The 13,210-nt window shown below is 40.5% G+C and overlaps 1 protein-coding gene across 1 annotated transcript in view; it reads right to left on the bottom strand.

Moving 5' to 3' along the window:
• Window positions 1-13,210, bottom strand: part of TFAP2D (transcription factor AP-2 delta (activating enhancer binding protein 2 delta)) — a gene marked incomplete at its 5' end in the record, with an annotated part of 32,108 nt that overhangs the window by 7,213 nt on the left and 11,685 nt on the right. The window contains one exon of the mRNA XM_008944687.1: window positions 7,084-7,197. Coding sequence (XP_008942935.1) covers window positions 7,084-7,197 — 114 coding nt within the window. The remainder of the gene's footprint in view (window positions 1-7,083; window positions 7,198-13,210) is intronic.

Here is a 13,210-nt window from a genome sequence, read left to right as displayed (position 1 = left end):
TTTCCCTATACGATGGATGACACTAGCAGGATCTCTGAACTTTCCAAACGCTACAGATTCCTTCAGACACAAGTGTCTCAAAAGTAGACATGGAAAACATATTTATACCCAATTTTACAAGCTCAGAAAGTGAGACTAAGAGGCTGACTAATGAGGCTGGGGAGTCTCATTAGTGGCATGTGTAAGCCAAGAAACAGACACAGATCTCTTGAGTATAATCTCAGCAAGTCTTCTCTTTGTTAGTTTTTTTGTGTGTCATGTTTTTTGGCTTCCCAGCATAGAATGCGGGTAATTTTTGGTGGATTTTCTGCTAACTCCAGTTTTTCATGAGATTTTTGAGGGGCTAAAGAAGACTTCTGCAAAGTTGTTTTAGAAATCAAAGCTGTTCTGATGCAAGGGCAGATAATGAAGGTGAAGACAAGAAGAAACATGCCAGTGTAGCTTTCAGGTTCTCAGCTGAATCTGTAGGAAGTGCAGATATAACAGTGGAATAGAGAAGAGAAGTAGATAGAGACTCTCTGCACTCCACAGAAGAGAGGTAGGGTCTAAAATCAAGAAAAAAAACACTATATTTAGTGATTTGGACATTTGGTTCAGTTGGGTGATTATCCCACATTCTCATCTTTAGCCTAAAGTCTGGTTTGATATTTTATCAACAGATTTAAGTCTGAAATGAATAAAGCAGGATCCTAGATCCAGAACTCTAGCTTTGCTTTAATGCAGAAGTCACTGCAGTAGATAATGATGCTCATGGACTCCCATTCTCAGTTCAACCTTAAATTTTCCTCTGCAATAGGGAACACTTCAAAAGGAGGGATGGAAAGTGAACATACAACTTCATCCATGCCATGGGACATTTAGAGTGTCTATAAGGTTGGTAGATGTGACGCAGGACTCACAGAAGAACCTTGAACTAAGGGAGTGGTACAGGAATATGAGACAGGATATTCTTTTACACCTAAAATGATCCTAGATCCTTAGATTCACCAAACAGGTGAAGAGGACTGGATGCACTAAAGGTCAGGAAAAATACTAGAAAGATTGAGTAATATGGAAGTTAGTCCCACCCATTTCCTACAGTGACATGTTTCAGATCTACCTGTCAGTATCTTCTCCCAAGGAACAAGTGATAGGAGAAGAGGAAATGGCCTCAAGTTGTGCCAGGGGAGGTTTAGGTTGGATAATAGGAACAATTCATTTGCTTGAAGTGTTATCAAGCACTGGAACTGACTTCCCAGGGAAATGGTTGAATCACCATCCCTGGATGTGTTTAAAAGTCATGTAGATATGGTGCTTAGGGACATGGTTTGTCAGGGGACTTGGTAGAGTTCAGTGAATGGTTGGACTTGATGATCTTAAAGGTCTTTTCCATTTTAAATGATTTTAAGATTACCCTGGTTCACTATTTCCAGGCTTTTCTAAAATGAAGTATTTTCAAAGCCTTATACATTTGGTTTGTTTACATCCATCTTTTTGCTAGCTCTAAATATTCCAAAAGTCATTTTTGCCTCCCATCACCTTGGATAAATGAAAGCTGTCTCTCAGTTTCACTGACCATAAAACTAAGCTCTTTTACCTGATCTGAATCCAAACCCAACCAACTTACAATGCTAAAGAGGCATTTGTACAACCTTTCTGATATGAAAAAAATAACAATGATATACCAGCTTTGCTGACATCAGTAAGGTTTGAAAACGGTTTAAGATCCAAAAGAAACTAAAGCCTCAGCTTTTCCCTCTTGCATGCACAGAGGCATACACATGTATACAAAACTCTCACATGATTCTGTGGGGTTTTGGGGAGATCACTGAATTATAAGCAATAGAAGGCATTTTAAAATAAACTAAGGTTATTCTAAATGTTTTCATTTATTTTTTTGCTCTCACTCTCACTCTCTTGCTTTTCTTTTCCTGAGTCTCACTCCATTTTGAAATCAAAAAATGAAATAGATTCCTCTCAATAAAGCTATAGAAACATCTGTGTTCTTTTCTAGTACTGATGTGCTCACTATGCTCTCTACTGTAATAGACTCATAAATGCATTTACACAGATAAGCCTTTAGAGGACAACAAAAAGATACTCATGCATTTGGACAAAAAGTCTCAGCACTTAGTAATGGAAATCGATTTTTCCAGGGTTTTCTCATTTGCCCCATGGCTTAATGTTGATATCTGTCTTCAGAAACTGGGGACAGAGTAGCTCAAGTAGTAGCTTTCAGGCCAGATACAACCCACAGGATTATTTCCCTTGTTCCTCTGCATTTATCATGAAGGAACTCAAGAAAAGCTGAAGAACAGCTTGGGTGGCCCTACAACACATCATCTCTTTTTTGAACCCACACTTAGGTATATGCTTAGAAATCTGAGCTATGTCAAGACTATGAGGTCAGTGGCTTATGATCCAGCTCTGACAACAATGAACTTCGAAATCTTAATTCAGTATTTACAGCACAGATAAAGCGCCTAGCAATAAGAGCTAGTGCTTCCCTGAATTCTCAAGCTACATATCTATTAGTGAAATATATGCACCCTGTGCCCAGGAATACATTGGGACAGTGATAGTTAGACCAGGCAAAAAAAACCCCTCAGGAATTCTGCTAAAAAACAACACAGACAGTCAAACATGCCTGTGTCTTGACACTACTTTTGTTTACTAAAATAACTTCTCTATGGTAAGATATTCCAAAATGTATTGAAAATGGAGAAATCTTGAATAAAACATCCAGGACACTGCAGTGGCTCAGGTAGTGCACAGTATTGGCTGCTGTCAATGGAAGGGTCTACAGAATCATCTGTTTATGGTCAAACAATATTGGTCAAAAAATAATTGGGAAACAATATTCTTCATGCAGCATTGAGTTTTCTGTATTCAGGTCAAATGGGCATCCCAGAAAACAGCTGCACAAATATGGTTGTACCAGGGGTGTAGTGGACCCTCTGGTTTTTTACATATCTCCTAAAGTCGTGCAAAACTCAGCAGTTTTCAGATTCACTGGCAGCTCCTTTAAAGATTTTCTGGTTTACACTTTATATGAACTTTGAGTTTGGAGTCTGAGCAGACCCAAGCAATTCTGATCCCTTCATGTGGACTATCAGGTGCTTCAGGTTGTGCACATGTTTACAGATCTGGATGCATTTGGACTCAGTGGAAAAACTTCAGAGAGAAGTGTGAGCTTGAAGATTTAAAACAGGAAATAGGAAACACTACTTTGATCTAACCTATGTCTGTCTGTGAACTGTAGTCTTAATTATTAACATTGAGCAAGTAGCATCACAAGCAAGTAGAGCACATAACTCTACACTTACGAGCTGTAGGGTAATTTATTCCTAAAGAAAGCTCCTGTTTACTCCAACGCAGTAGGGTCTGGATTCTGGTGTAGGTATCAGATTTTATAGCTCTTTAAAAAAGTCTTTCATGAATTATTCCAATAATAGAGATTTGAATGATTCCTCTGAATTTTTCTAGTCATAAAAAATATCTTTGACTTTCTGATATCGTATGGCATGAGCATACACATATACATAAATATATAAAATAATAAACTTTCATCTTATATCTTCTTTGCTGCCTTGGCTATGGTTTACAAGGCAGAAATTCTGAACCTTTTCTTGTTATATTCAATCTGTACAAAACTGTATAAGATTTCCCATGATCAAAAATCAGCTCATATTAGATAATGGTTGAAAAACATGTTATATCTATGCTAAAGACATGCACAAAATCTTGTCAGGGAGTCGAGTGAAAGACTATGGCTTGTCTCTGCCAAATATAATATTTTGGCTCTATGTTGATCTTGAGATTTATACAGCATTGAGACAGAGAATTTAGTGTGAGAAAGCCCACAGTTCTGAAATGCAGATAGCAATGAAGATGAAAATTTCACTATTGAAAAAGCATGTTCAAAAATTTATGATGACTGCATGGAGTCACTGCTTCAGATTTATATCTCCTCTTCAAGACCTATTTGCAGGGCATCAACCACTCTTGGGCATTTTGGTCATAACAATCTCATAATCAGGACCAGCCACTTGTTAAGACAGTCCAATTTTTGACTACAGTAGATGTCATCAGACTATTTGACAATGACTTTGGTATGAAGGTCAAATCCTTCTCTGGCTTACAGTTGCAAAACTCTTTATCTAGAGGTATAGATACGTCATAATTGTGTTCATTTCATTGTAATAAATAAGGAAAACCTGCCCTTTTGGAAATCTGATCTTAGGTGGAGCCTACGATCAAAGATGTGAAGGCCACTTTACTTTGAATATTTGAATTTTCAGTGTACAGTACCTGCTTTGTGTTAGGTAGATGCTTTCAACATTTTTTAATGAAAAAAATTCTAACTTCTGTATAATGACAAGAAGCTCTTTGTGCTTGTGACCAGCAGGAGGCTGTGCTATACCTCAGACAGCAGTGAGCACATTGCTCCTGGGTTACAAGGATTTCCTTTGTTGAGGTACCAAGAATTTCTTCCTCTTCTCGATTCTGCAACTGATCAGGTGCAAATTTCCTGTGACAGAGGTTGGTTCAATCTGAGGCTCATCCCTCAGAGAAAGATGAAGAAACCAAGCGATCGGTCAGAAGCAGTCTCTGTTGAAAACTTGATTCAGAAAATTGTTAAAACTCCTGGAAAACTTGGTGAATTGCTTCCTTGTATCTTCTCTGGCATCTGAGATAGACTTAAGTGCTTCCTGTGACATTGAATCTCAAGAAGGCAAGTAGTGGTAGAAGGGGTTCAGATGACTTAGCTGTGAAGGCTGCCAGATTTTGGGGATGGGAATAATATTTTTTTTTCTTACATTAGGTTTAGCTATTTACAATGAAAGTGTCTAGTGTGTATAGGTTGGCTAAGCTCCCATTCAGCTGGAGAACTAGATCAAACTGTTCAGTCAATGGAGTTTAGAGAGAAATTAAAGCCACACTACTGTAGATGTTTATGTGAGGCCTATTTAATCGTGATGCAGATTCCACAGACTACAGAGATGAGATCCCTAGAGATTATAGCAGAATATATACACCTGCTGAAATGGAGGCACCTACCTAGAGTTAGAAATCTGGGTCAGAAGGTGGATCTGACCTCAACTTAGATGGCAAAGGGATATGGTCCCAGCACAGCCTCTGGGTCTGGGAGTACTCATCATTCCCCAAGCACAATCGGAGAAGGCTGTCTGATTTAAGCCCAGGGAAGCATCTATGTAGGATCAAGACCTGTGCTCTTCTAGGTGCCCATCTTCAGTTCAGCACTTAATGCCTACAGCAGGCATGAAAGAAAATACTGAATGAATCTAGGAGATGCCTACAGAAGCTTTGTACTCCAACCTACTGAAGTGCAGCAGAGAAAGAAGGATGGGAGCTGTACCAGTTGACAGCTTCTGTAGATGAAGCCTTCAGCATTTTATCCTGCCTGCTATTTCTTCTTTAAACACAGGAATCCTAGGGGATTAGCTACCTTTTATCACGTTTACTTAGTGTGCATGTAATGGGGAATTATCTGTTTTTCTGCAAGCCTATGTAGCCCATTAAAATTCCTCTATGAGTATCCTGTATAAATATGTCTCCTTTGGTGTGTAAGTGTAGTTAGATATCGTGGAGTGTGTGCATGTTAAGGGAAAGTTTACACAGATGTAAGTGATGTGTGTATGTGTGTGCACACCATTACATGAGAATAGAAGTGGGGTTGTCTGGGTGTGTTCATCTCTGCATAGGTTGCATGTAAGAATAAACAGGAATGTGTGCATTTGTGGACAAGGCATTATCCTTGCCTCTCCCTGCCCCCCAACAGAGAGATGGAAGGAGTGGGGTGATGGATATTTGGATTCCATTCAAAGTCTGAGGGACTATAGATTAGGTATCACATCACCTGGGTGCTAGGCACCTCATCAGAATCTTAATAACTAAAAGATGTTGGGACACAAAAGTTGTCTGTTAAGCCAGAGAATGAAGAGTTACTCGGCTGGGTGTGCTAAAGAATATGCAACATCATTCCAAGGCTTTACAGGGCTAATGAACCTGCTTGGTGTGATGGTCTGTGAACTCTCAAACAGTCCTTCACATGTTGATTTTTTCAGGTATCAGAAATGACTTGGAAAATACAAAAATACTTAGCCTCAACTAGTCATGCTTTCCTCCCTGTAGTCTGTGCAAAGACAGGAGCACCTCTAGGATGTTTCATCACACTTATCTTTGATAAATATCTCAGATGATCCCACAATTTCAAAGTGGCCCTCTGGAAGTTTCCATTTCACTCTTGAGCATATCTAGCACATAGCCTAAAGCAAAAATGTGAAATTGCAGAGCAACTCCTGGGCTAATAAATCTTTCTGATCTCAAACCGTCTGTACACTTTTATCCATAACTTGGATACAATTCTGATGAAGTTTGGATTTGACATGCACGTACTTTCTCTTCACAACAGTTTCTTAGGCTGTCTACACCAGTAAATTAAATATTTCTATGGCATAGGCGCTGGAACTGAGCTTAAACATATTAGCAGTCTCTGCCTTTTTATTCTGAGCCAACTTGCATTTTCCCAGACCTTTCTAGGATGTTGTTCAGGAATTAGTGCAGTAAGACTGTTCCAGCAGGTAGTGTACTTTGAGGCCAGTCTGCTTTGGAAGCCAAAGAATTAATAGTATGGTTATGGTAAGATGATGTCAGTAGCATGGAGGAGGCTCTGGAACTACTTAGTTAATTGGTAAGGATGCAGCCCAACTGTTCCTCCTTCTATTACTACTTTGATTCATCTATATTGCCAATTAATCTCTGAACTTGAGTTTCTATATTTCTGGACCATCCACTTTGTTGGTTGGCTTGTGATTTGGCTCACGTGTAGATCAAGACTATTTTCTGGCCAGCAGATGTAGACAATGACTTACACAAACTCAGACTGTGGTCCTAGAAGCAGGGTGAATGCCACTACCCTGAACAACATTGATAGACAAATATGTGTTTTTAATAGGCACAGATAATAACTTATGGACATTATAGTCTTCCAGGCAAGGGAATAAATACCATTATAACATTATAAGTAGTTTTTGTCAAAATTATGGGTGTTAGTTAATTGTTTTTCTTTCAAAATCATACCTGAAATGTGTTAAATGTCTCTGGATGTCGAGGTCTAATATTGGAGTCGGTCTGGAGGATCCGAGGGGTGATCTGTCTTGACTTAGAAGATCTTGGAATTCTTTACATATTTGTCTAAAAGGAAAGTTAAAATCCTTAAATAAGACAGGTGTAATCCTTTCCACAAAGCTGATTCCCATAACAGTGTTGCCTTCTCCTAAGTGATCTCATCCTTAACAGAAACATTTGGCAGAGTCATTGGTAAAGAAATCAAAGGCAAATGAATCCCCCTCTTGCTTCCCTGCCCCAAATTCCCAGAATACAGAACAAACAGAATCTCTTGAACAGGAAGATTTCCCCCCTGGAACCATATTAACATTGGCATTTCAAAATGTGATTTCTCTCCCGAATTTGACTCAGTTTGGCAGGGTTAAGTCTGGTTTAGCTTACCTTCATTAGAAGCAAGAATTATGGTTAAAGAAAATGCTGACCTAGCATTAGAACATGCCTGAAGACTTTGTGTAAACACATCACCACTGGTGACTGTGGGAGAAGCTTAGTAACTCACTCAGCTGTCAGTGTCTACACAACAGACAGGCAAGTGAGGCAGGTCCCATCATCTCCAGTTTTTCTTGATAGTACCTGGGAAATACACACTTTCAATAGATGAGACCTGAGACCCCAGTTTGGCACCTTGCAATGGGAACTCAGGCTCTTTCTTGCCTGGTCTCCCACCAGCATAGTAGTCCAACTTGTTTGTAAAGGATGGATGCTCTTGCTGTCTTCCCTCTCCCTCTAGAGCTTTCCCTCAGGCTTCTCAGGATGCCTCAGCACCTGGGGGTTAAAAATATCCCCTGGGATACCTCTGTATAGGACCTAATATTAGGAGAGACCTGTAAATAAGGTATTTTTATTCTTGTCATATTGTTGTATTGGGCCAGTTTACAAATTAGTCTAGGAATATTCTACCAGTGTACTTTAAAAAAGAGAACCAAAAATTTAGTGCACATCCTTGGAAGAGTATTATCTGGACCATGGATGAATAGACACCTTACTTACTTTAAATTAGTTTATGATACAAATAATTAAAAAAAAAAAAAAGAAAAAAAGTAGAGATGTCTGAATCTCTTCCTTGGTACTTCTCTAAATGAGCATATAATTCTCTGTTGACTGTATTGAAAATATGGGCACCTAACGAGTGGTCTGTAGGGCATGATGACCACCAGATGATCAGGAAACTCAGTTGGGTTGCCTGGTACTGGTCACAGTGACTACATGTATGTAGTAAACAGTGCCAGCTAGTAAAATATACAGTGCTGGGGTCATTCTCACATCCTAACACAAATTGTCACCATCTGACGAGGTCCATAAAGTAAGTGATGCTTCTCTAGCTTACTAAATAAGGTAGCTTCCCAAGACCGGGCCTTGATGTGGACTATCTCTCAGCACATGACCAGAAGATATTTGGTAGTGTTCCAGGAGCCATTCTAACATTTGAATGATAAGGACAACTGCAATCTGATGACTCGGTATGTGCATTGTCTACTTTGTTAGCATAAATTCAATCATTGAGCCCGGGGCCAGTTGCTAATACTAAAAAGCATCTTTGTGGTCCATGACTTCTGTTAGAAGACTCTGCACATCTGCTCCTAGATAAAGTTCAAGTCTGTCATTATCACCTTGTAACTCTTATCCTTTGGAGACAGAGGTGTAATGGAAAAGAAGTGGGTAAACTCATCTTCTTGGTCTCTAGAAGGTCCTCCACTGCCCAGTTACAAGGAAACTCTTCTAACCTGTTTTTTACCATGCATTATACCACTGTTCTGCAAGTTGTGGACATAGACTTTGGACACTACAGCTTTCTCTGGACTAAAAGGAGAGGAGATGAAGAAAGCTATTTCCTGCTGTGCTGCTGGACTTTATCCAAATCTGATTTCTGTATATGCTTGTCATCTGTATAGGCCTAGACACCAACTGTTTGAAAAGACAGCATCGTCTTAGCCTTTCAGGCAAAGAGAGGTATTCAGCAGAAATGTATGTAAATGCAGCATACAGTTTTAATGAATCAGGTCCTTAGAGGAAAAACAGTTCCTTTCAACAACTGAAAACAGTCAGTCATTTTGGCTTCTAAACAATCTACTATCCCCAGTCGGCCCTGTCAGCACTGCTCTTCTCTCCTTCCTCCAACCTCTGCTTTCTACCTGTTGAAAAAGTTCATCTTAAAAGTTCTTCTATTTTGACAAAGGAAAGTGTCAGAACCAAGTGTGCAATTAAGTTCCCTTCTATCTTCACATGTCAAAAGTCTTTACTGAATGCTGGCAGCTTGAAAGAAAAGAAAAAAAAACTTTTTTATTATACATGAAAACCTGTAAAAGGCAGTAACCTACTTTTTTTCAAGGGGATTTCTAGGCAAAGTGGTGTCTCAAAGCATCCACTACCAATAAAACATCACCTGGGGTAGTGACAGGGAGAGGGCCTGACAGTTATTTTCTGAGTTGGACTGTGACTTTGAAAAAGCAAAGAAAGATGGTTATTCTGTCTTAGGTGCCACAGATTAATTTAAAAAACCCTGGTCACTTCTGCACGGGAGGCACCCAATCATTTGTGATAGGTGGTCAGATGTTCCAGTATACAATCAGGAAAAGGTAAAAAATTCTGTTCTGGATCATAACAAGAGCCCGTTAGTCCATGATCCTACATCTAATAGTGGTCAAAGCAAATGCCTTGTGATGAGTACAGAGTGGGACAAATGAGTCTGATGTATTCCAAGTGTGGCCAAGTCACCAGATATCCAAATATCAGGTATCAGAGAGGTGCTCAGTAGGTTCTGTGTGTCCAGTCTCAGAGCCACTTTTCAGAAAACTAGCAAACTGAGCACATAACATCATGGTCCAGCTGCTGGTTATCCTGTACTGGCTCTAAGTGACCCCACAATAAAATTGTGATTCACACCATTCTGTTTTGGTCTATGTAAGTGTCTGCAGAAGGCCCCGTGCTGTGATACTCTGTGATGTTTCTCATAGGACACTGCTTCTCCATCAAGTGGTATTGTTGACGTGGCCCTCAGCAGTTTTGCACCTGCCCTAGCTGCAAATTGATTAGGTTGTGTCCCTTGTTGTAAAGTCATTCAGGATCTCCCACACCTCTGCAAAGTGATCTGACCCATGCTTGAAGACCCTCTAAACCCAGGTCCCATTTTTATTATTTATTACTATTATTATTATTATTATTCTGTATGGGTTGCATAGACATGTCCTGAAGCCTTTCTAAAGAGTCTAGGGTTAACAGGCCAGTATCAGCACGCTTTAACCAGAGCTATGACAATTCAGTCTTCTTTCTGAAACATCTTGCTTTATCTTGCCCAGGTAATCATCTAAGCAGTCAAAGGTGGGGAGTGCATAGAAAGACAGTCACAGCAGACTGGCTTCTCCCATTGTTTACCCCTTTCTTATGCTTTCAGCTCTTAACCAAAGCCTGCTTCACTCCCATCCTGCCCTTGCTGTCATTTGTATTCAGTGCTATATGCTGGCCACAGAGCCCAATCATCTCTTCCTCCCATGATAACCATTGGGTAAGGCTCTGGTTCTTCACTGTCTAGACCATCTAATTGTTAGAACAAGCCATTGTCTAGAATAATGTCACTGTCTTGTTGCATTAACTAGTACTGTCCTAGGCAATTCCTGAGTTAAGACATGTGAAAGACCATTTCCAAGAAGTAGTCTTGGAAGCTCAGGCAGTTTCACACAATAAATATGGTTTGTCCCTTGATAGAAAATTGTCCTGATTTAATTCACTGTGTTGCTGTCAACATACCCTCAGAGCAGGTAAGGCTGAGCAGGACATTGAAAAGAGTTACCTTTAGCTCAGTGGCCTCCATCTGTTAAAAAGGGGTACTGGCATCTAAAGTAGCAGTCTTTAGCCTTCACTAGCCCATGATCTACAGTTCTGAGCATGGCAGCTGAACTACTTCCATTCAGAGTGGGTAGATTGCTTGATTACAAGGTACAGACCCTGGGAGGTCCTGCTGGATGTTGGAGACTTCTGCATTGCAGACTTTAAGGGAACTGTTTAGTTACTTACACATAGATATTTATTACCCAAGACATCCCTAATAGCTGATAGATACAACACAGTAACAAAGAGAGTTGTGTGCTTCTGGGGCTGGTAAGCAAGCTGGATAACCCAGCTCATCTCAAATGGCAGTAGCTGCCTATGTTTGGGCAACTGAATCAAGCCACAGAAGTTGTATGTCTGAATCTAGAATGGAAATTCACTTATATACCAGAAACTGTGGAAATAATTTTGTTCTTTCCCCTTATTTTTCCTCAAGAACCCACATATGGAAGATCTCTCCAGTTCTGTCAAAGGCATCATTCTATGGGTTCCTGGCTCTGTCCCAGAGTGGACAGTGGCAACACACATAGGGAATAACACTCTGGTTCTTTCTATAGGCAATGCTTGCCATGAGGGATTTTACTACCCTGGGATTTCAGTGTTGGTTTTGGTGGCTGCAAAACAATCCACCACTTTTTCTTGTGTCCTAACTCACAAAAGATGAGGCGGGGTAGTTATGAAATTTTTAAAATATAAACCTAGAGCTTATAGATGCCTGGTGAATAACTGAAACTCCTGACAAGTGACTAGAGTACCTACTGTCAGACACATGGAAGTGTGGCTGGGAAATACCATGCTGGTATTATGTTGTCATGGACCTGTGTCTCCTGTAGTACCTGGACAGGACTGGTCTGTAAACCATTTTTCTCCTTCCAAGCAGGAGAGGGCAGCAGTAGCACACACATTGACCCATCTGTCTCCATGAGAAACGCTCTAACTGTAAGACCTACCTTTTTATTATCGACAGACCTTTCACATGGAAGTGTGGCTGGGAAATACCATGCTGGTATTATGTTGTCATGGACCTGTGTCTCCTGTAGTACCTGGACAGGACTGGTCTGTAAACCATTTTTCTCCTTCCAAGCAGGAGAGGGCAGCAGTAGCACACACATTGACCCATCTGTCTCCACGATAAACGCTCTAACTGCAGTAGGTAAGACCTACCTTTTTATTATCGGCAGACCTTTCTGATCAGTTTACTGGTGCTTTTAGCTGATGGAAGAAGGAAAAAAGGAATTTTCCTCCTTACAAGTGCAGCATAACAGCCTACAAGCCCACAGTTTGTTTGGGTTAGGAGTAACGCATGCCCAGGACTCCTGGTATCTCTAGTAAGGAAGGTTGAGGAAGCTGGTATGGAGTGGTAAGAAAGGGCAGTGAGAGTCTTATGTGTCCCTCAGCAGGGCAGCCTTTGTGGGTAGGACAGAACAGTTACTCACTGATTATAAAAACCCATGGTAATGTGGTCTTTCACCAGAGTCAGGAAAGAAAGGAGGAGATTTGTATCATTATGGTTGAGTAACATTTTATAGATTGGGCAAATCCTCCAGCTGGGGCAAGGTACAGTCTTAACTCTGCCCAGCAGTACAATCAGCTCTTACACAGTCAGAAGGGAAGATTGTTAATTGGCTCCCAGCAATGAGGAGACACAACTTGCAGAGAGGACCTGCTTCTTGCCAGCTTGTTTATTCTCATGTCTCTGAAACCCCTTGAGCCCTTAAAACAATGTAGATGTAGGTAAGAATAAGATCATATTCCACTCATATTATTCCTTTTAATCTACAAGGGACTTATGAGCATGATGTATGAATCTTTGCATCACCTTCACAACCTGTAAATGCTCCCTGAGCCACAAGGTGCTCTGCTTATTACCCCACGGAAGAATCACATGCTCAAGGGAATCACAAGCCTGAGATCATAGAATCATTAAGGTTGGAAAAGACCTTTACTATCATCAAGTTCAACCATCAACCCAACACTACTATGACCACTAAGCCATGTCCTGAAGTACCATGCCTACAAGTTGTTTGAGCACTTCTGGGGATGGTGACTCCACTACCTCCCTGGAGAGCCTGGTCCGATGCCTCATTGCTCTGTCAGGAAAGAAATTCTCCTTAATATGTAATGGAAACATCCTCTGGCATAACTTAAACCCATTTCCTCTCATCCTGTCGCTGGTTACTTGGGAGACCGACACCTCCCTCTATCCAACCTTCTTTCAGGGATTTGTAGAGAGCCAGAGGGTCTCCCCTCAGCC

Source organism: Merops nubicus, unplaced genomic scaffold (assembly GCF_000691845.1).
Source record: "Merops nubicus isolate BGI_N331 unplaced genomic scaffold, ASM69184v1 scaffold6077, whole genome shotgun sequence".
In the NCBI taxonomy this organism is placed as follows: domain Eukaryota; kingdom Metazoa; phylum Chordata; class Aves; order Coraciiformes; family Meropidae; genus Merops; species Merops nubicus.
This window is presented reverse-complemented; position numbering and strand designations above follow the sequence as displayed.